This window comes from Passer montanus, unplaced genomic scaffold (assembly GCF_014805655.1).
Source record: "Passer montanus isolate IOZ18808 unplaced genomic scaffold, ASM1480565v1 scaffold101, whole genome shotgun sequence".
NCBI classification, from domain to species: Eukaryota; Metazoa; Chordata; class Aves; order Passeriformes; family Passeridae; genus Passer; species Passer montanus.
The window spans coordinates 1457743-1479789 of NW_024356616.1; the positions used below are offsets into that span (position 1 = coordinate 1457743).

General features: G+C 42.0%; 2 protein-coding genes across 4 annotated transcripts in view; both read right to left on the bottom strand.

Annotated features, from left to right (window-relative positions):
- VDAC3 (voltage dependent anion channel 3) overlaps positions 1-9546 on the bottom strand; it is a 10129-nt gene extending 583 nt beyond the window's left edge. The window contains exons 1-8 of one of the 2 annotated variants that reach the window (XM_039714816.1): positions 9407-9502; positions 8460-8509; positions 7359-7361; positions 4397-4549; positions 3335-3387; positions 2084-2311; positions 1095-1245; positions 128-185 (exon numbers count right to left, since the gene is read on the bottom strand). In XM_039714816.1, coding sequence (XP_039570750.1) covers positions 128-185; positions 1095-1245; positions 2084-2311; positions 3335-3387; positions 4397-4549; positions 7359-7361; positions 8460-8509; positions 9407-9473 — 763 coding nt within the window. In that variant the 5' untranslated portion in view covers positions 9474-9502. Of the gene's footprint in view, positions 1-127; positions 186-1094; positions 1246-2083; positions 2312-3334; positions 3388-4396; positions 4550-7358; positions 7362-8459; positions 8510-9406 lie in introns of both variants that reach the window. The other variant, XM_039714826.1, reaches the window with a different exon arrangement.
- A 2605-nt stretch (positions 9547-12151) lies between these two features.
- Positions 12152-21043, bottom strand: POLB (DNA polymerase beta). 2 transcript variants are annotated; one of them, XM_039716526.1, is made up of 15 exons: positions 20684-21043; positions 20447-20595; positions 20312-20369; positions 20063-20129; positions 19547-19621; positions 19053-19111; positions 18354-18403; positions 17893-17944; positions 17369-17423; positions 17208-17280; positions 16653-16723; positions 15846-15932; positions 14875-14939; positions 14208-14347; positions 12152-13479 (listed from the first exon to the last, which is right to left on the bottom strand). In XM_039716526.1, exons 2-15 carry the CDS (start codon positions 20505-20507, stop codon positions 13385-13387), a joined length of 1008 nt encoding a protein of 335 aa, XP_039572460.1. In that variant the 5' UTR covers positions 20508-20595; positions 20684-21043; the 3' UTR covers positions 12152-13384. The 2 variants fall into 2 exon arrangements, with proteins under 2 accessions (XP_039572460.1, XP_039572465.1); XM_039716531.1 differs by having other exon boundaries at positions 13205-13479; positions 20447-20591; positions 20680-21023.
- Positions 21044-22047: the final 1004 nt, after the last annotated feature.

The window sequence follows — 22047 nt, forward strand, 5'->3', positions numbered from 1 at the left end:
ACACAGACATCCTTTACTTCTGAGTCTGCAGAAAGACTCCTAGCTCCTTTGTTCTGTTCTTAAACAGAATTAAAGCAGTGAATTAAACCATAGTTTAGTACTTAACACTATTTGCTCATTTGCTTACCAGGTCGGAGGGCATGAGTGTAACCAATTCCAATGAGGCTGGCATTGTTCACTTTAGCCTACAAGAACAAAAGAATCACAGTATTTATAAACTAAGTATTCATACAGAAGTGTCCCAGTGCCCTGAGAAGGGGGTTTATGCATTAACACTCTTCAGCTACTTGTAGACCAGCCTCTGTTAGAAGCATGGTCCAATCTTTTCCTTTTCTGAGGAGTTTCCATCTTAAGCAAATGGTAGTCCTACACCAATTCTGCCTACAGAATGCCATGCTGTTCTTCACTGCCTCCTCTATTATGGCTTTATATCCTTTAAAGAGCTACTTACTCCATTCCCTCAGAGTCTGTTCACCTCACTCAGGAATGATTTTTTTCTTTAATGAGCAAGAAATACATGAATATGCACTCCCCTTTTTGCATTACTACATTTTAAGCTCTTTACAATAGCATTTCTCATCTTTAATTTTGGTTCAATGGTCCTGGAACTAATTGCTGGTTTGGAACATAAATGCTTGTTACTTCAGTTCTTAATATTAAAACACATGTCAGCTGACTTTCAAGGGTTAACTTACTGCAGGGAAGGGCTGAAAGCTCAGCTGAACTTCCACCATTGTAACCACAATATGGTTTTACATTATGGATTTCAGAATTAAATCTTTTTAATTCTGCAATCCTTTTATTCTGCATCCTTTTATTACCTTTTAAAATACCTTTTTCAGCACACTAGCACACTATTCCAAGCATGCTAGTTGAACTATTTCACTGTGGACAAAATTATATTTAGGACTTCTTTTCCCCAATAATTTCACAAATGTGATGTGTGAGGTCCCAATTTAAATTTGAACCACAACAGAAGCCAGTTTGCAATCTACCATACTTCCTCAATAACCAGCTAAAGCAACTGCTTCAGAACACAAAATTTCAGTATTCAGGGGAGCTTGAAATACTCATTTCTGTAACAAAATTCTTACCACAACAGAAGTCTTCTCATCCATTTGGTACTTTCCAGCAATACCAAAGCGTGTGTTGTTACTGCCAGCAGTCCATGCAAGATTGACTGATGTCTCAACCTTATCAGTAACCTTCTGATAAATAGAGCCACCAAACTCAGTGCCATCGTTCCTGTTTGTAATAGATGCAAGTATGTTTAGTAACTCCTTAGATTTAGCCTTCCCCACAATCATTTGATCATTATCTCCTAAACTGGACCTGGAGATCCAACACTTCCCTGAGCCCAGGCTCACTGCTTCCCAGCTGGAGCTGGCAGACTGCTGCTCATATTTTTTTACACCAACAAGTTTTGCTGTGCAGAATGGAACAGGACTTTCCAACAGCCAGAGACCTACAGTCTGAGGTTCTGACAAAAAAACCCAGAAAAGTGGCAGTGGTTACTGCCACTGTGCAGTAACACACAGAGGAGACTTCAGTTATGGGAATGAGAAGACTGAAAACCATGTTGTTGCATTACAATTGTTTAAATACACCATCCTCAAAGCATCTCAGGCCATCTGAATGCCAAGACAGCTATGCAGGAATGACAGCTGGAAACAAACAACTGCTCCAGCTGCCTTCCTCCTTCATCTTGGCCATTTCTGAGGGGAAACACTCTGATGAAGAGGGGGAGAAGGTACAGTAGTTTAATTGAAGGCTTTTTTGTCTCGTGCCATTACAGAAGTTAAAGCTCACAGCTTTTAATTAGAAATTACCATAAAGGGCCTTTACATCACCATCTTAGATATACAAACCCCAAAACTATTCTGAAACAAGGTGTTGAGACAGCCAAAAGATGGGAAGTTGCCCCTGTTTTAGTTGTACTGGAAATGAAAACACTGAACATAAATTAATTGGAAACAAATCAGCATCCCCTTCCCTTCACCCACCATTGACCTAAGGCCATTACTCCTAACTATCCCTACAGTTTGGCTCCTGTGATGTTTTTCTAGGCTCAGGTAATACTTACACATTAGTGTGCAGCTGAAAGTCTCCTGCCTTATATCCCAAGGCAAAGTTAGTTTGTGAAATCTTGTATTTGGTTGTATCATAAGCCATCTGGTAGCCAGCAAGCCAGCCTTCATAGCCCACCACTGCCCAGCCATAAACAGTTGGTCCAGAGAAATCAATGTCCACGTTGCAGCCTACATGTACATAATCTCTTTTGTAGGTGGTCTTCAACTTGCCACTCTTCTTCCTGCAGAAACATGCAGTTTTACCCACAGGAATACACAAGCATGTAATAGATGTATTTTTATTCCAATATGTGTGTTTCTCAAGGCCAGTTAATGAAACTGCTGTACTCCCTACTCAAAACTTAACTGCTGCTGAAGAGGGCACAGGACAAGGATAATGGTGCTGTGTATGTTCACCTGGTGCCACTTTTCCCCCTGCCACCTCAAACTCCATACAATCCTCAAGAAAGATAATATTATTTCTCCTTAATGCTTTAAAAGCCATCTGGTTTCAATTTTTTTAATCTCTGTATTATGGCATCATCAATTTATTTTAGGAGCATCCATAAACCTGCAGCAACAGCTGTCTTTCAATGAAATTTTGTCTGTTTCTCCCCCCAGCCTCCTTTCTCTTCCACTCAAGACATGGCAGAACACTTGTGCTGCTGCCTGTAGCTCACACCCAGGCCTGGGGTCTCATTTTTGACTTAGCTTCTAATTCCTCATATCCAAGGAGTATTTCAAACTCAAGAGTCTTCTGACAGGCTCTCCCCATCAATAAATGAGTAGCAGTCCTTATTTGCAAAGCAGTCTCAATCTTTGTGCATTATTCAGACATAATCAGCCTAAACACCCCTCCTCTGCTCTCCTACTTACTAAATTTAAGTACATGAGAAATTAGAAAGACAACTCAGTGCTATTCCACTGCCCATTCTACCTCCTCATTCAACTCTGCACAGACATCTGGCCAAAAGCATCATCATCAAAAAAAAAATTGACAGCCTTAAGACTGTCAAGAACATCAAGACCTAGTTGTTTAAGGGGAGAGTTAAAGGTTAGTACCTACTGCAAAACAATAAATTTGCCACTGGCCAAAAAACTGAAGGATGCTTTCAAGCAGAACTTATCCTCCTGAGTTAAGTATTAGCCAGTGACTGCAGAATCTTCTCCAATAAATGCTGAACTTTCACACAATGAGCAAAATATTTTTACAATTTATGGGACATTCTAGCAGTCTGTAGATAAAGGTAACAGAAAATGTTTACCCTGTGTTTGGTACAAATGTAGTGTCAAGAACCACCTTCAACCCTTCAGCCAACTGCAAAGAAAAAGACACATCTGCTGAAAAATTGGTTGAAACATAATTTCTTATATTCCACTACTAGAACTCTATTTTCTGTCTAAAGAGAAAACAAAACAGAACTATAATGTCTCCCTCATTATTTACAATGAAATCTGAAGATGCTGCATGATGAAGGATGGAAACAGGACTTTTTCTTCCCACAAGAAAACCCTTTAACAGCACAAACTTTGTAAAAACTTCCTGGTTTTACACATAGGAAGTTGACAGATCTAGTGCTGACAACAAGAAAATTATTCACAGAATAATGACAGAAAGAAAACTACTCAAATCATGTTTCCTTATTCTTTATAGCAAAAACAGCTCAAAAATCTCTCTCATAATCCACAGTTACTCTGTTAAGACACAGTACTTCTTTGCAGGCCAAAGCACATACCCATCTCATTTTTCCCTACCTTGGTTATTAGCTGGACAGCACTTTCCATTTTAAAGCACATGTGAAAGTACAAACATGAATGGCCATACATGGCAGAAGGCACTACAGAATTTTTACTATCTTTGGCATCATTACCTTCTACTTGAAGCATTAAGTGAAAAGCATAAACTGTTAATGTCAAAAATGTGTTTTGAGAGTGCTGCATGCTGGCAACCCTTTGTGTAAGCAGTGCCAAGCTGCAAACATTCATCTTTCTCTTCAACCTTACAAAATATATTCAATCTCAAGGCAGCCAAACTTGAATTCTTATACATTAAAGCATTTAAAATTATGAGACCTGTCTTTGGTTTCCCTGCCTGGCTGCAGCAGTGAGAGTTCTACACAGTTAGGTTCATTCAAGTAACCAGGTAATTCCCCACACCTGTAACTGCAGTAACCCCCAAATCATTACCTAGCACCCCCCACTGTGCTGTTCTGCAAATCCATGTAACCTCTTTTAATACTCCAGATACTTTTGTGCAATTTTCATTCTCCTCAATACTGCCTCATACCAGTCACAGAAACATTTCCAAATTATCTACTTGGTCTTACTTGATTCTCGACAGAAACTTCTGTTCCCAATGTGTTGTCTGTGTTCCACTTCTGAGTGAATGTGAGTCCATGGCCTTTCTCCTTGTATTTGGTCTCTAGGCTGCCTGAAGCCTTGCCTGTGTCCGTGTTGGAACAACCGGTTGCAGTGAATTCCTGTCAAGAGCAAATTTCACAGAATCACAAAACAGCCTGAGCTGGAAGGGAGCCACAAGGATCATGAGTCCAACTCTTTATGTGAATGGCCCATCTGGAGATCAAGCCCACAACCTTGGTGTTATTGGCACCATGCTCTAATCAACTGAGCTAATCACAGTTTTAGCAGTCTTTATATTTAATTACATTCGGTTTTTGCACTTGTCAAGTGCCAGCACTCACACCCTTAGGCCTTTGGACAGAACCCTCAAAATCATCATCCTCCTCTTCCCTATCCCCACCTAAAATAATTTCTTTTGTGTCACAAAATGCTACTCCTTCTGGCATTCCTGTTCTGAATATTTCTTTTATTGAGGTGTACTGATAGAGCCTTGGAACTTGCCTAGGTTGGCAAAAGCCATGTTACACAAAGACCTGACACCTTCATTCACTTCTCATCATGGGAGTTGATCATTTGCTACCTCCCATCTTAACTTCACCACACTTTTCCCCAAGTTTATGCATCAGAAAGTCCTTTTTCTGACTTCCACTGCCAAAATGGCAGTTATTTCAATGCTCCACAATTTGTTCTGTACCTTCACATGACTTTGGGATACAAAGCTGTATATATTCCTGGATTTTTTCTTCACAATATCCTCTAATTCCCTTTATCATCTTACTAGTACTGTCCTAATTGTGGATGAAAAGGCACCTGTTGCAGTCCTGGAAATCTGCTCCCCCTTAGGAAAAGCAATCCTACATCCAAGTTAGGTGAATAGGAAAAAGAAAAGAAGTCTTTTCTCACATTTCTCTGAACATCTTGTATGTTTCTGCTTGGTAATCATTTTCCCCCTCCTTGTATTTCAGCAGTGAAAATGTTTTCTGGAGAACTGATGCTTTTCATACTGACTATTCCACCATAACATTGTGGTTCCCCCTACCATTTATGCTAATTTCATTTAGACCCTTCATACATGTGGTGATGACTTTTGTACCTTCCCCCACAACTTCTCTTTCATTCCCTCACTAACTCCACTTCAGAAACTGTCACCCTTCATAAGGCACCTTCAAATTGCAGACCTTTTCTCCTTTACATTATCAGATAACCTGACCTGAGCACCTTGATATTGCTCTGTCAGGCTGGTCCTTCACTCAGCAGTGAATGGAACCAACCACTTTGAATTTTGTCTAACATGTATTTTGTAAAATGCTATTCAGTCAATTCTTCACACACCAGAGCTTCCTGTTATTTAGTGGACTTGAAATCTCAATATACATCTCTCCTGGAATAGCTCAAGAGGAGTCTGCTCAGTGTTTCAGGCTGAGTATTAAGCAGTGAACAGGCATATTGCCACAGTAGTAAGCTCAAGATGTAGGTTTTAAAAAGTGTCTGAGAACTGCTCTTATTTGTTATCCTCATCTCTCCAATATTTCCCTTGAAGGAAGATAAATAATCTGTCACTATATTTAAAAGCTTTGTCTCTCTTGAAGCTTAAGCATTGAAAGATACAGTGCTTAAGAGACAGCAGGATCCATTTCCAACATATTCAAGCTTTGGAACCCTGACTTTCCATATCCTTCTCATCCCAGAATTGTATTCCTGGATGTATATCACTTTGACAATTCTGGACTTTGCAGAGCATACAAGGATCCAAAGACTGTCTTTAAATGTTTGTGAAGTGCTAGGAACACAGATCACATTCCTTACACACAGTTTGGGGTGGTGAGGGCAGGAGGAGACACTTAAGACAATGCACTACTGCAACAGCACAGCAGTTATTAGAACACATCTAGCCAGCTACCAAAATGTGACACAAGTCAGGATGTGTTAAGACTACTTTAAGACATAATTTCTATACAGAGTTTAATGTCACTTCCACAAATTCAGTGTAAAGACGTGGCAAACCTGCATCAGAATTCAGAAGTAACTTTCTTCTAATCTTAGAACAGGAAACTGATTAAACAAGCTTGGTTTGTTTCTCAGATGAAGTAAAGGACAGATTGTAAATATTAGTCTCAAAGCCAAAGGAAATAAAAAGCCCTGCATTGTCCTATGATCAAAAGCCAAAGCATTCTGTCAGGTGTCAAGAACTCAACCTGCTTCTGGAAGCAGATGCCACAGAGACAGAAGTCTGCTGCCATCAGTCTTTACCTGTGTAAACTAGAACTTCTCACCAAACCATAATTTCTTGAAGTTTTTGTAGCTGAAAAATCAAACTCATTCTGACTCCATGTCACACACCAGTGTGCATCAGTAGTTAAGCACAGCTCCTCCTTGTCCATCTAGTTCATGGTGCCCAGCAGCTACAGGAATGCCATGCACTGAGTAGGCAAAACCACTTGCAATCTATGAAACAGTTATAACCAACAGACACTATCACTGGGGGCTTTTTAAGTCCATGGGAAAAACACCCAAACATTTGTGTCATAACAATCTGAGGTACTATCAGTATCCATGTATGAATTAGATCTCATGCTTTGTTCCTAAATTCATCTCCATCCCCAAAACTCTATTATTGTTGCACCAGAATCACTAACAAGCTCAAAACCTGCAGCAACAGACAACTGTACCAATACCATATCTATCTGGTTTTCCCTCTTCTGTTTTTACAGCGTTCTTGTTGTGGATTGTTGGACAAAGATTGCAAATGGCTTTACACACATGGATCATAGAGCAGATCTAGGGCTATGGACACAGTCAAACTGTACATGAATAACAACACAACTAAAAACAATTCCACAGTTTACAAATTGCTTAGTATGCAGCACAGAAAGCCTTGTCAGACAAAGCAATAAAGGGCCAACATGTCAAAACAGTCACCACTCTTACCAACTGGATAAACATCCAAAGAAAGTTGCATGGAAAAGAAAAAGCCCATTTTAGAACTTTATACAGCTGTTCATGTTCCATCACAATCAGAAGACAGCATAATTAACTATTAGCATATTGTTTGAGAATCAAAACTGCCAGCTAGGAAAACTGCCTATCAAGAGATGTCAGTAAGCAGTGGCAGCCATGGTATGGAAACCACCCAGTTCCTCGTGCCCAGACATTCCTGGTGCACAATGCAAGTAATCATCAAAAGCTCAATTGAGACAAAATACAGAAATACAGAAGTAAGGACTTACACCTTTTGCAAGATAAGAATGCAAGAGAAGGAGGGAGCTCAGGAAAATATGGTTACAAGGCAGGCTGAGAAGCAACCTGTCTTACCAATCAGAACAGCACTGAGTGGTAGGTAAGACATGCAGAACTCAGAGTGAGTGTAAGAAAAATATTATCTGGTGGATAATGTATGCCTGTGGTTAAAGATCAAAATTATGACACCCATTCCTAGATTTGCCAGCCCTCCTGTGAAACTGTGAGGAAGTTCCACTTCTCCACCATTAAAATGGGGATCACTGGATATTCTTGTTACTTGGAATGCTAAAGCCTACTTAAGCTCTCAAATTCTACATACAGGATACTGCAGGACTGTTTTCAGTTTTAATTAAATCTTGAATTTTAAGCACAGTGGAAATGAGTGAAAACACAGTTAAGTTAAACTCCAGTGCCTATTTGTCCCTTGACCTTTGGATAGAAGTCCCTCTGGACTAAAATTCCCATGAAAACTAGTAACTGCAGGGAAAGTCAGATGCACTCATAAGCAGAAATGAGACTATGTAAGGTGAAGAGACTCATGTTTGGGATATGTCAATGGAACAGGCAGGAAAATAACAACAAGGTGTATGAAAATTCTTGCATGCCACAGGAGAAAAAGTACTGCTATATCAGCTTCATACTATTGTAGAAATATCGCAGCTATGAGTTTTAAAATGAGAAATGAAAGACACAAGCAACACCTGCTAGCAAGTTCTAATACTTGGTACCAGCTCAGGAATTTGTCCTTCCATTGCTATGCTGGTGGTGTTTAAGGTCCCCAGTACTTACCACCCCACTGGAAGACTTGGTCTTCAACTCTAACTTGACCATTCCAAATCCTGAAAATAAAATAGCACACAGCATCTGTTTCACTGAAAGATACAAACAAGGCTTATTTCCAACACAGTCAAAGTATGCCAGGTGGGTACACTGACCTGAAACAGCTTTCATGTTTAAATAGCTGTTGAACATATTGAGAGTTATGAGGATTATGAGAAGAATGACTGAAGGAATTCTGACAACTCAGAGTATGTTCCCTCATAATTTATAATCGTAACAGACACCAACCATCAAGTATTTCCACCTTCTGGAGCTACCTGTAGTCTGGGACCCATCAATACAATTCTGATTTACTTAGTTTACATTTTATTTCTGATTTCAGGGCAGGAAATTTTTCTTCTCCTCTACTCCAAAAAAAGTTTCAACTTACTTCAATCAGTGCCATATACAGAAGTACTACTGCTTTCTTCCTTTTCTGCCTGCTCTGAATCTAGGGAAATATCTGGCCCTTGCACTAAGTAGAAAAGCTTGAAGGAACTGACTCTAAAGCAGGGAACTTGAGGTGATTTTTAGCAAAGCCTGCACTCCAGGGTGGGAGAGACCAGACCACAGTGCATTTTAGTTTTATGTAGCATATGGATTTGGGATACAAATGAAATCTTTATTGCACACAAACTCAGATTTTTTTAAAAATCAACACTTTCTAGTACTGTTCCAGAAAAGGGACAAATGTATTTATAAATACTGTGAAAATATCCACTCCAGCTTTAACAACAGGCTATTCTGATTAACATAAGGGTCACTCTTCCTCAGGAACCTGTTCACTGCCACATATGCCCCAAGGCTCTGCTGGTAAGGTGTTAGGGAATCTCTGAGGTACTGTGTTCTTACAGGCATTTTCAAGATGCCTAAGGAAAAAATGTGACAGGTGATCCAACCACCCTCATCTTACTTACCATATCCCTTGTTGAAAACATCCCTGGCAGACTTTCCCAAGTCACAGTACGACGGTGGAACAGCCATTGGATCTGAAACACACAGGAAGCTCTAAGAATCTTAGCTGGAACAGCATAAAATGTCAACTACAGCCAAAGCATCAATAAATGTCTATGATTAGTAGTCTCTGAGTACATCACCAATACAGAACTGCCAGATCTTTGAAGAATGTTCATCAAAGTCATCCTTGCATCATTGCTGCTTTGTCCAAAACAAGCTTTGATTCAAAGAATTTATGAAAGCCAATCCATTATTTAGAATCATGAACCCCAGCTATTACATCCCACTATGGATGGACTGGCCTCACAGTCTTACACTGCAGAAAGAACTCATGGGAGCCTTACTGCTGTTCTGATAATGAGGAAACACTGCTTTTGTGATACCAAAAGCAATGGTATCACATTTTTTGGACCCATTCTGAAAGGGACCTCAAGTGGCAAACGATGTCAACGCTTAACAATTCCAAAGGAAAACAGGTGTCACTTCCATCTGCACTTGTAATTTCACAGAAAGCTTTTTCAGATATATGAAATATATGAAAAAGATCTCTGTATACTGTCCAGTAGCCATCAGTGAGTATTTCTGCACTGTGCACACAGAGCAGCAAAAACTAAATTTGCTAATAGGGGTACATTTCCTAATATTGTTACAACTACATGGGAGAAATAGCTCAAAAGGATGGGCATTAATATTGCCCTGTAGATTATACATTTTATTAGGGATTTTGCATCAGAAAACCCACAGGAAAGAAGTAGGCAAACTCTTCCCCAGTGGAAAATTAGTCTTCCTCTTCTAAAATTAGTTTGCATAAATGTAAAGGCACACCTGCTCCAGGAGAAAAGGTACAAAAGATGGTATAAAAGGTATAAAAGATGCTCCTTTCATTTGATTTTAAGGACAACTCTTTCCATTCCTACTGCTGATGCATTTGTTTGTATTTTTCTCTGCAACACCCACATCAGAAATCCCTGACCCCCCATCTGTTTATACCAAACTGAAAGAGTAATCTTAAAAGTAATGATGTGAACAAGACACGTGGAAGTACTCATCACTTGTCTTCCACCATTTTAGCTGCTTACTGCTGTACTCAGTTTCCCTGCTGCAAATGCAACACTTCTGTCTTCCTTTCAGCCACTTTTCAGCCAGCCCTTCCTAAAATGAAGCACTTGGGCAATTTACAAGTATCTTTTTTCAGTGACTTAATAACCAACCTGCAGTGTATATCTATCAGTACACGGGCTTGATGGTCCTTGTGGGGTCCTTCCAATTCAGGATTTTCTATGGTTTTGTACAAACCTGTGGTTTAGAAGATCTGGAGCCCATGGGAACATTACAAACACTCCACGATCATGGATTTGTAGCTGGCCTCTAAACCACACAACCTGAAAGCTTCACCATGGTTGGTGGTGAGCCACAACACGCTCTGGGAGCTGGGACTGACTGATTTTAGGGTTTGAAAAACATCAGTCTGTTCTAACTTTAAAACTACATCGAGATTTTTACATCAAACAAGATGTAAAAACCTTAAATAATAACCCCTCACTCCAGTTTCTGAAGTCATGCCATGCCTCTACCTCTTTCATGCTCTCAAGTCTGCTGCCCTGCACAGATGGGGTGTGGGCTTTAGAGAGACAAATGACAACTGTGCTTGGTTCTCTTGGGGCTCTCCAGCTTCACTGCAAACACCTGAACTAAAGGAGGACCTCACCATCCTGCTCAGCATACTCTCAACCTAAATGTCACCTTTTTGGGTGACAATCTCTTGTGTTTACACCTCGTTTTAATAAGGCTATTGAGACAGCTGGAAAATCGTAAGCCTGTTCACTCTCTTCACACTATGCAGCTGTATCCTCTGTGTTCTATGTGTTTAAATGTGTATGTTAAATTTTATGCAAGGATTTTGATAGTATTAAAAGAGATTCTGAAACACGAATTCTCTGCAGCTCTGCTTGCACAACAGACTCATCTAGAAGAACTGAGCTCGGTTTCACAGCTCTTAAATTTGAATCAACCAGATGCTGCGGCAACAGGTGACGAGACACGGCGTGAGGCGGGAAAAGAACCACAAGGATACGGTGGAATAAGTGAAAAAAAACCCAAAAACGACCAAAAAAAATTTTAAAAAAAATAAAAATAAAAAAAAATAAATTAAAAAAAAATAATCCTTGCACAAGAAATATTTGTGGGGTCGGTTTTGGGTTTCCCGAGGGGCGCGGCGGGGCCTTGCCCGCGACCACCGCCTCGCTCCTCCGGCGGCGGGGCCGGAGCGGCGGCGGCCGCGCGGCCCCGCGTGGCGGCGGGAGCGCGCGCGGGAGCGCGCCCGCGCCCCGGGAGCGAGCGGCGCCGCCCGAGATACAGAGAGACGGGGAGAAAGAAGGGAAAAAAAAAAAAAAAAAAAACAAAATGTATTTTTATAAATTTCACAAAAAAAAGAAACCTCTCCAAAAACCCCCCTTTTTTTTTTTCTTTTTTTTTTTTTTACACAAAAGAATTTGCAGTTTTACGGAGAGAGACTGCAAAGCCAACAAATTCTGTGCCAAGGCCAAAGACGAAGTAGTCTTCTGGCCTAGCTGCTGAAGAGGATGGAGAATGCATCGCTTTGTGCTGCCCAGGAAACATCTGTAAACGTGGTAAACATGTTACTGCTTTTTGATCTTCTGAAATGACAGCAAATAAAATAACAATCAAATGCCACTACGCATTCGTGATGGAATATTCCATTTGTTTATTCCTATTGGTTACTGAAGAAAATACTAAATATATCAGCTATGCATCTATTTTTACAATAAGGCATCAAAATACTTCATATAGTACCAAGTTAACTTCTAGTTTTCTTACATACTACTACATGCATTAGCACCAAGGAACACTCCCAGAAATTAAAGCTCCTAACGAGAAAAATGGAGGAAAATAAATAGATAAGTAAGAGCATCAGCCTGTAATCTCCATTACTAAGATTGATCAACTCTCCCTGTATAATAACAAGTTGAAAATGTAGCTGTTCTACAGGCTTAAGAGATGAAAATAAGACACAGTATTCAAATACAGTAGCAGCAATAAATTCCATGCTCATGCTGTGTGACACATGGAAGCTAGTAGCTTACTACTTTGAAAATTATAAAAAAAAAATAATCCAACCAACAGAATTCCTGTCTCAAATACAACTAGTAATGCATTCTTGAAGAGACCTTGTCTCACATCCAAAATACTCATTCCCTTTCCCAACAATTAAAGGGGAGCTGCAAAATAAGATTTGACAGGTTTGCATATAAAAAAGGGCAAATTGAAACTACAGGAGCAGTAGCAATGCCTCAATTAACCAGACCAAGCCAAACGAAACACAGAGCACTGCAATCAATAGCTAGAAACAAAATTCACAGTTCACATGCAACAGGAGAATGGCCACCTTAGCACACAGCCCATAATTAAAGATTTTAGAAGAGCAACTCATCATGAGCTCCAGCACTGCACCAACACACTTAACACAGGTAGGAGGAGATAGAGAGAACAGTTAAAAATTAGTGCTCTTCAGGAGGACTTCATGATACAGGACATGTGTTTTCATTCTGCTATCTACACATATACAAGATATAAAGAGAGATGTTGGATGCCCCAGCCCCAGAAACATTCAAGGTCAGATTGCTTAGAGCCCAGTCCAATCTTCTCTAGTCAAAGATGGCCCTGCTCATGGCAGGGGGACTGGACTACATGACATTTAGGGGTCCCTACCAACCCAAATTATCCTGTGACTGCATGAAAACGGAATCTCACAGGATTTATTGCTCATGACACATTCTGTTCTGTTCCAAGTGCCATGGACTTGCTTTAGACTTCAGTAATGTACAGTTTTTCAAGTAACATTCAAAGTAAGACTATCACATCTTTGTAAGAAGCTATAAAAATATCTCTGTAGGCTATAAAGCCTGACAAGCAGTTAATTATTCACTCCGATCCTTGGGCTCTCTGTACTTCCACTGGATGTAGTCAAAGATGTCTTTTTCACATTCTACTGGCAGGGCCTCCCCAGCAACTCCTGCAAGGAAATTACACAAAATATTTCAAAGGTGGAAAGTCTGTACCATTCAGAAATGCCAAATGCATGGCAAGTTAAAACAAAACTGCTGTAGGTAAAAAACCTCTTCCTCCCCAAAATGACCTCCCCACCCTCTGCAAAATTTTCATGGTGTTTTCTTACTAGTGTCAAAGGAAATCAGGTAATGAATTAACTTTGGGGGCCATGTGATTATGCAATTAAATAAATTTATAATTGTGTATATATAGTCACCTCTCCTCCAAAGCAAAGCAACTGAAGGACATGACATACCCTGTGAAGAGTAGGAAACCAAATATGTGCTGTGCACAGCACAAGGAAAAAAAAATCTTTAAATCATTAAGACTTTAAGCAGATTAGGAGGCCCAAAGAGGTAACTCTGTGCCACAGAGCTGCCTGCATGTAAGTAGCTCCCCCTTCTTGCTGTAATGGTGCCCAACACCAAAAAGGACACTGTGAAAAATTCCACAAACCACAGGATTTATCAGAAGTATTTCCAAAACAACTGCAACCAGTGGCAGGTGATCACACAAAGTGCATAACTGGAAAGAATACTCTGCAAAAACTCAGATCCAAAACCAGTGGCAGGTGATCACACAAAGTGCATAACTGGAAAGAATACTCTGCAAAAACTCAGATCCAAAACCAGTGGCAGGTGATCACACAAAGTGCATAACTGGAAAGAATACTCTGCAAAAACTCAGACTGACCAGTCACACCCAAGCGGCGGATTGTGTACTCATTGATTGTGAAGCCCATTTCCAGAGCATGGGTTCTCATGTTTTTATTGAATATATCACTTCCTGTGAAATACAGCACACCACAGTAATACTGATCTTTCGGGATAAGCCTGGAACAAAAAGCAGAAAAGAAGACTTGGAACAAATATGCAACAAAGAAGTAACAGGCCATTTAAAATTCAGTAATTTAGCCACGTGTAAATTTACTTTGTACTCCTGTGTCTACATTCTGCAAGTCCACACTTTCAATTTTCCCACAAGCCAGATGCCAAAGTGAAGGGAACTGCATGAGAAAGAAAGGCTCAGCCTATCTACCCTTACCCAGAAGTTACTGGTGTTCAGCCACTGCCTGGTTATGGTGCTTGCACTCCTGCCAAGAACCAGTGTCAAAGCAGGATGATAAAACAGGACAAGATTCTGAATCTGAATAGAATATCATGATTTGAAGCACAGCATTATTGCTAATAACCTGTTGTAATTACTGGCAGTTGGCCAGTGGCTGCCACACTGCAAAGGCATTAGAAACCTAAAAATGCCATGTTCTGAACATGGCAGTAGAGCTTTGAATGAAAAAATTGATGCAAATGCCTGCTCTGTGGCAGACAGCTGAACAGGGCTTTGGGGTTTGCGGCAGTACCTGATATCAATTCTGCGGTGTGGATAAGCTGTGCCATCTTCTTTATCTGGCAGCTGGCAGACTCCCTGTGAGGAATTAAGGCAAGCGAGAAATTCAGATGAAATTAAACAGATCTGAGAACCATCTTTACCTCCCCACCCCTAAACAACCTCTAAAAAATCCTCAGCCATCCTGGAAAGCAAAGGTAAATCCCTGCTGAACTAGAACAGCCAGATAACAGAATATAGTGAAAAACTATTTTACACTGCTGTGGGAACTGTTGTTCAGTGTGGCACAGAACTGCTTCTTACATTTTTATTGCACCAGGAAGGATCCTCATTTCCCTGTCCTCATTATTATCAGGCTTTCAGTATACTTCATTCAGTATGCATGAATATCAGCAGGTTAAGAAAAGAAAAAAAGCCTTGCACTGTCAGCATGGGATCTAAAAAATTAATGTTCTTGTAATTCATTACTTGCTTTAGGCATCCCACATAATCCCTATTATATCCTAAATCTGGTAGCTTGTCTATTAAATCTGTTCTGTAGCAAAACTGGCACAAAAGGAGACAAAAGTATATTATTTATTAGACAAAATCAGGTAAATGTAGTTCTGAGATCAAAGCTGAACGATTCCAGGATCCTGAGGACACAGTTACAGAAGTGGTCACTGCTGAAGAAGTGATGCTGTGCTGAGGTTTCAGGAAACATCCAGCAACACAGACACAACTGACATTATGTGATGAAGGTTGTGTCAGCAGGGTTCAGAACTACACAGATATCTGCACACTTTCTGATACTGAAATCCCACCATAAGGTATTCCCTAAGAGATACCTGCAGGAAATTCTTGTGAGGTGCAAGCAGAATAATTTAAAAAGAAACCCCACACATCACCCCCACTTCCAGCAGCCCAAGCAATTGTATTCATCCCAGCTTCTGCCAGGAAAAGTAATCCCCCCACAACATCCTTCACCACCAAAAAAGCTCTTACCATGAATTTGGTGTCACCTTTAGACAGCATATCTGTGACAAAGTGGACTTTTTCCAGCTGTTCCACAACCTTATGCAAAAGTTTTGACTAGGAACAATGGTAACAATGAAAAAGAAATTACTTCACAAATAACAAGAATATCTTACCTATTTACTAGATAGAGGCTCCTATAAGTACAGGACATCATCATAATTATATGTACTATTCTACATGACATTTGGCCCAAATGGGAAAAAATGTAACAATAATACTGGGAAAAAGCTAATAAAATTACAGTTGTGCAAGATAAAAACAATTTCTACCAATACACCCAGGTGAGATAGCCTTTACTTGGAAATGACAAATCTAATTCAGCTTTTAGACAATGAATCTATAGAAGGAACACAAGAAAAAAAACCACTGTCATTAATACTATTTCAGAGTTAATCCCAAAAGAATACAAGGGCAGCAGGACAGTTTCCTATCATCTAAATGATTATGGCTACATAAAGAAATAGTCAGTCTACCTTTAATCCAGCTAGTTTTACAGTTCTGCATTACTAAAGCACATGAATTCAAGGAGGTGGGGGAATATGTATGACAGGAAGAGGAAGGAGAGAAGGGTAAAAATAAATATATTGACTAGCTCTGCAAGAGAAACACAACATAATATACGGACCTGAGAAGTAATTATAACTCCTCAAAATAAACAGGGTAATCCAAGAGAAAAGTTCAATATTACAGTAAACACAAAACCACAAAAAGCTGCAATCCAAGTCTGAGACTGTGCAATGCACAGTTCTGATCTGTGGCATCTGAGAAAGGCACCTGTTTGGATGATTCAGATGTGAAACTGGGATGGGTTAGGAGAACATCCATATCACCACTTGACTCTGCACCTAGGCAAGAAAGAAGCAAAGAAAAATCCTTCTGTGTGTGGCAAAATATACTAATGTTGCTAAATGTAATCTTACCTCTTCTTGTAAACATGGTTTTCTAGCTGGGAATGGTCACTGTTAGAGATATTAGCAAAACAAAAAATAACCTTAAAGTAAAAGAACCTTGGTTTTTAATCAGAAGTTTATATTCTCCATACGTAAGAAAATAGCCAAGAATTTCTTGCTGTACTCTATAGCAATGAAACACAAATGTTGTTAATGTAAAAACAGGGCAAACAATTCACATTATACAAGATACTACTCTGTGGGGGAAGGATGGAGAAGCAAGGATTTATGTGGGTGTCTCATCACTGAACCAGCCAGTCAAGACAACACTAACAGGAAAGGCCAGCTTCCAGCACAGAGTCTGTCAAGAACAACAAACACAGTAACTTGTATTTCTTGTTATCCCAAAATAAAGATAACAAGATCACAGAGTACCAACCTCGCCTAAAACTGCCACAGACTGTAGCAATATAGTTTGGGTCCAGCTTCTTTATCTCTTGGAGCACAATTTCCTATGTAAAAAGGAAAAAGTGTGTTTAGAGGTGGCCAGTCATTCACTGGCCATCAGTACATCACATCCTTAACAATGAGATTTTTTACCTGCATTTGCAGCATTTCTTCCCTCGGGATTCTTTTCTCAAAATCTTCAAAGTATCTGCAAATATAAAAACAGAAGTATCTGAAAGAGTGGCAAGGGGCAGCATCTTAAAATTTTAGTCAATTAAACATATATCAGAGGAAAGAATACTAATTTACTGGCCTGAATACTGAGGGACAGACACACATTCTGTGCAGCATTCTCAAGTTCAGACATGCAAAGATTACCTTGCTCACAGCACATAAAAAACCAGCCTGGGCCACTTCCATGCAGATTGTGAAGAAACAACTCCACAACCTCCCTAAAGTGATTTTCCATGAGCTAAATGAGGAAATCACTTGAAATTAACTTCCCTCTGAATGGAGACTAAGCCTTCCAACCTGAATGAAACAAAAGCTCTAAAGAACTGCTGAAAAGCATGTAGAGCACAGAGAGAAAACTTTACTCAGCCTGTGTAACCTTAATTAATCCTGGTGTCTGAAGGAATGATTAGAAACACCAAGCACTTGTACCCAACAAAGCTTACTTCAGCCCAATTCGCTGGTGATGGGTCAGCTTGTGCTCAATTTTTCTCAGATCTAGAAAAAAAGTCCAAACAAAATAGTTAACTGAGGACTAAAAATCTTAGAGTAAGTTTCCATCAACGCAAAGATGATGCATGTAAAGAATACATAAGGAGAATACAACCTCAAAGGAGGGAATTTCAAACCACCTACACAGCAGCTGATAGGATGACCACAAATGCACAGAGCACTTCCAACAAGACTTAACAGACCACCAAAGAGCCAAAATCCTTGTTACCTTCCATGTAACCTGCACATACTTTAGTCTGGATATGTATGAAGTGCCTTAAGCCTGTGTACCAGCTTTAGCATCTTACACACCCTCCTCAAAGCCTAGGGCATACATGCTACCACTGCAGAAGAGGCAGCTTGACAGAAAAAAAGATCACTGGAGTGTAATCCAAGGCCCCATATTCACACTTACCTTCTAAAGTCTTAATTCCTTCCTCCACAAACTTCCTGGCAGCAGCAGGACTGCAAGGAGACAAGGCAATGTGGCATCAGGAACAGCAAGAACCTTCCCACACTGAACAAGACATCAGAATTATTTACAGCTGTGTAGGTTCTTAAAGGCTGAGACTGAGGTTGCTTGTGATGCTTACATTTTTTCAGCATACTCATTTTCAGTTTATGCTTTTGGTCAGCAGAGATCTAAAGCTTGGCCTGCACGTTTTTTAGCATTGATATAACTATAGAGTGATGTATAATTGTAAGAAGTTTAAAAAGTCACAGCAAATAGGCAATATTGCTTCAGACAGTAATACCAAATGCACAATAACACTGCATTTTTTTATTTGTTTGTTTTTGTTTTGTTGCCTCCTTCAAGGCTCTGCTTCTGAGGCCAGAGTCTCACTTACACAGTTCCATTCTTGACCCACATCTCTCTCCTCCTCTCAGGAAGCTTCCCACTTCCACTCCTCCACCACAAAGTCTGCAATTCATCATTCTACACCCTTTAGTTTCACTCAATCCCATAATCACAACTACAGTGTGTCAGTGTGGGCATTACATCAGCAGCTCAAGCTCATTCTATTATGTGCAATCATCCAAATTCTACTCATAAGTCCATCAAATTAACAGAAAGGGAAAAAAAAGCCCTAAAAACACCCCAAGAAACTTTTACCCAATGCCAGTGACTCGTGTCAGGAAATTGATAGAAGCACTTGTATCATCTTGTCGAATCTACAAAAAACAAAAGAGTAAAACCCAAATCTTTCTTTACTCCATTTGCAATAAACAAACAAAAAGAAGCCTTAAGAAGACAAAACAGCTTAGACTCTGGTTTGGAGGTTCACTGCAAGTCACTGCAAAGCAGTACCAAGGGCAGCATGGTGATCACAATAATGCCACATGAAACTAGCCTGAAAACCACCCAACTGGCCGTGCTAAGGAGAACAGGAGACTTAAAGCACAAAACTCCAAACAGATTTCCACTTCTGACAGAGGACCTGCATGCTGAGCTTCTCAATCCTTGATTTCTACTTACCCACTCCTCTGTTCACCACTCCTAAAACTGTCCAGGGACAACAACAGAAACGTGCAGAGCAAACCAACTACTTTGCAAGTTATCAAGAAAAGCAGCTATTGAGAAATACAGAACAGGAGAAAGATACCCACCTTTTCCAATTTACGTAGTTTCCCAGTGGATAAGAACTCATCTATCTTTTCAGCTATTTTAGCACCCACTCCATCCTAAATATTGGGGGTGAGTACAAACAAGTTAACTTAAAAATCACTTGAAGTCATTATATGCGGAAAGCAAGGAAAACTCCCTAGAATTTAGAGCCCAGAAAGAACTATGGGGCACCCCAGACCACAACAAAACATTAGAGTGTAAAAGAGCACAAGAATTCGAGGGTACAATATAAATGGCATAAATGCTGTAATGCAAGGGCTATATCAGGATTGAAGTGATAAGTTCGAACAAGGCTTTGATTCTTACTGCTCAAGATTTATAACAAAGGAGTAAGAGAGCAAAGAGAAAAGACATTTTTACAGGCAGAAGCTCAGATGGGATGCCCAGTTCCAGCTCTGAAGCCCCCAAACTGGGGTCCACATCCCCAAACTCTGACTGGGGCAGGGAAGGAGGCGCTGCCAGAACCTCATCCCCACAACCCGGACACGAGCACCTACCAGCTTCTTGGCTTCAGCCCCGCTCTGAATCTTGCTCGGATACCGGGAGATGACCGAGGCCGCTTTCCTGCGGAACAGGTCCGGTCAGCGGCCGCACGGGCAGGGGTCCGGGACGGGGCAGGGGTCCGGGACGGGGCAGGGGTCCGGGACGGGGCAGGGGCCCGGGACGGGGCAGGGGCCCGGGACGGGGCAGGGGCCCGGGACGGGGCAGGGGCCCGGGACGGGGCCGCGGCGGGAGGGAAGCGGTACCTGTACGCGTTGTACTTGTGGATGGCCCGGTTCACGTTGCGCTCGTAGTTGGCCAGCTCTGCGGGAGAACCGCGGTGAGAGCGGCCGGGGCGCGGCCCTCGCCGCGCACGGAGCCGGCCGAGCGCGGGCACCTACCGGTGAGGAAGTCGGTGATGCCCTCGTTGGGGCTCTCCTGCGGAGCTTTGCGCTTGCTCATGGCCGGCAGCGGCACCGAGCGATCGTCGGAGCTGCAGGCGGCGGTCCCGGGGAACGAGCTGCGGTCGAGGGGAAGAAGCGGCGGTCGCACGGAGGGAAGGGAAGCGGCGATCTCACGGAAAAAGCAGCGATCGCACGGACGGAGGCGGTGATCGCACGGAGGGAAGCGGCGGTCGCGGGGAAGAGAAGATGCGATCGCGGGGAAGAAGCGGCGATCGCACGGAGGGAAGGCGGTCGGGGGGAAGGAGGCGGCGGTCGCGGGGAAGGGAGGATGCGATCGCACGGAGGGAAGCGGCGATCTCACGGAGGGAAGGGAAGCGGCGGTCGCACGGAGGCGGTGCCGGCAGTGGCGTCACGCCGCGTCCGGTGCCGCCGCACGGGCGGAGCCGCTCGGTGCGCTCCGCGCTCCTCTGCTGTGTCACCGGCCCTCCTCGCGGCGTGGCAGCGTCGCAGCTCTTTTTGCCCGACAGCCAAGGATCGCGGGCTTCAGGGGCTGTGAAAAATGGGTATTTTGTGGTTGGCTTTTCGCGAGTATTAAAATGAATATTGTGTTATGCTAGAAAGTTATGCTGTATCCAAGTGATTGGCGTTTTTCACACTTGGGATACCCCCGTTAGCCCCTCTGGACGGGTGTGCCTGGGTAACCCTCTGAGAGCAGCTGCTGCACCTTGGAGTGGGGGCCGAGGTGAAGAAAGATCCTGTGGGGAGTTCCCTCCCCTACACAGCCCCTTAAACAACGGGGTGCTAGACTTTCCTTTCCTTCTACCCCTAAAAATCATTAAAATGCCCTGATAAGACCCTAAAAAAACCCCTAAAAATTCCCTCCAAAACCCTAAAAATACCTACTCTTAAAAAAGTCCTAAAATTGCCCTCAATAGTTCTAAAAAATCCCTAAAAATCCCTCATCTCCTGCCGAGTGAGACATTAGGAATTAACTTGGGTTAGAAATACATTTCAGATTTAGGCGGAGTGTGCTGTTTTGATTTAACCTGTTGAGTCTGTTAAATTTGCTGTGCTCGAAAAAGCCTGTACCTTGCAAATCTGCCTCGAACGAGGTGAAAGGAATGTGAACTTCCAAGCTAGAGGAAGATAAGAGGGGCCCCTCGGACCTTGAAACAAGCCAAAACTGAGGCTGCAGGAGACAACGGACAAGCGGAGCTCTCTGCTCAAGGACTGATATGAACTAATTGTAACTTGCCTGCCCCTTCCTTTACTTGCGTTGCCTTTACCGTCCCCTTGCCTTGCCTACCCCTCCCTTGCTGTTGTCCCCATTTGGAACACATGGCTCGGGCGGTCTCGTCCCTTCCCTGCCCCTCCTCTGTCCTGTCCCTCGCGTTTTTGGTCGGGGGGAGCGCTCCTCGGCACGTTCGGAGCGCCGCAGCCGCCCGCTCGCCTCAGGGCACGGCGCCCTCAACAGCTCCAAGCCAATCAGATGTACCGGTTGCCAGGCACAGGCCAATCAGATCGCTTCGGGTCACCTGTTGCTAGGCGGACCGGCGGAAGCCAGCGCGCCGCGCAGGGCTGCGAGCCCGAACCGGACC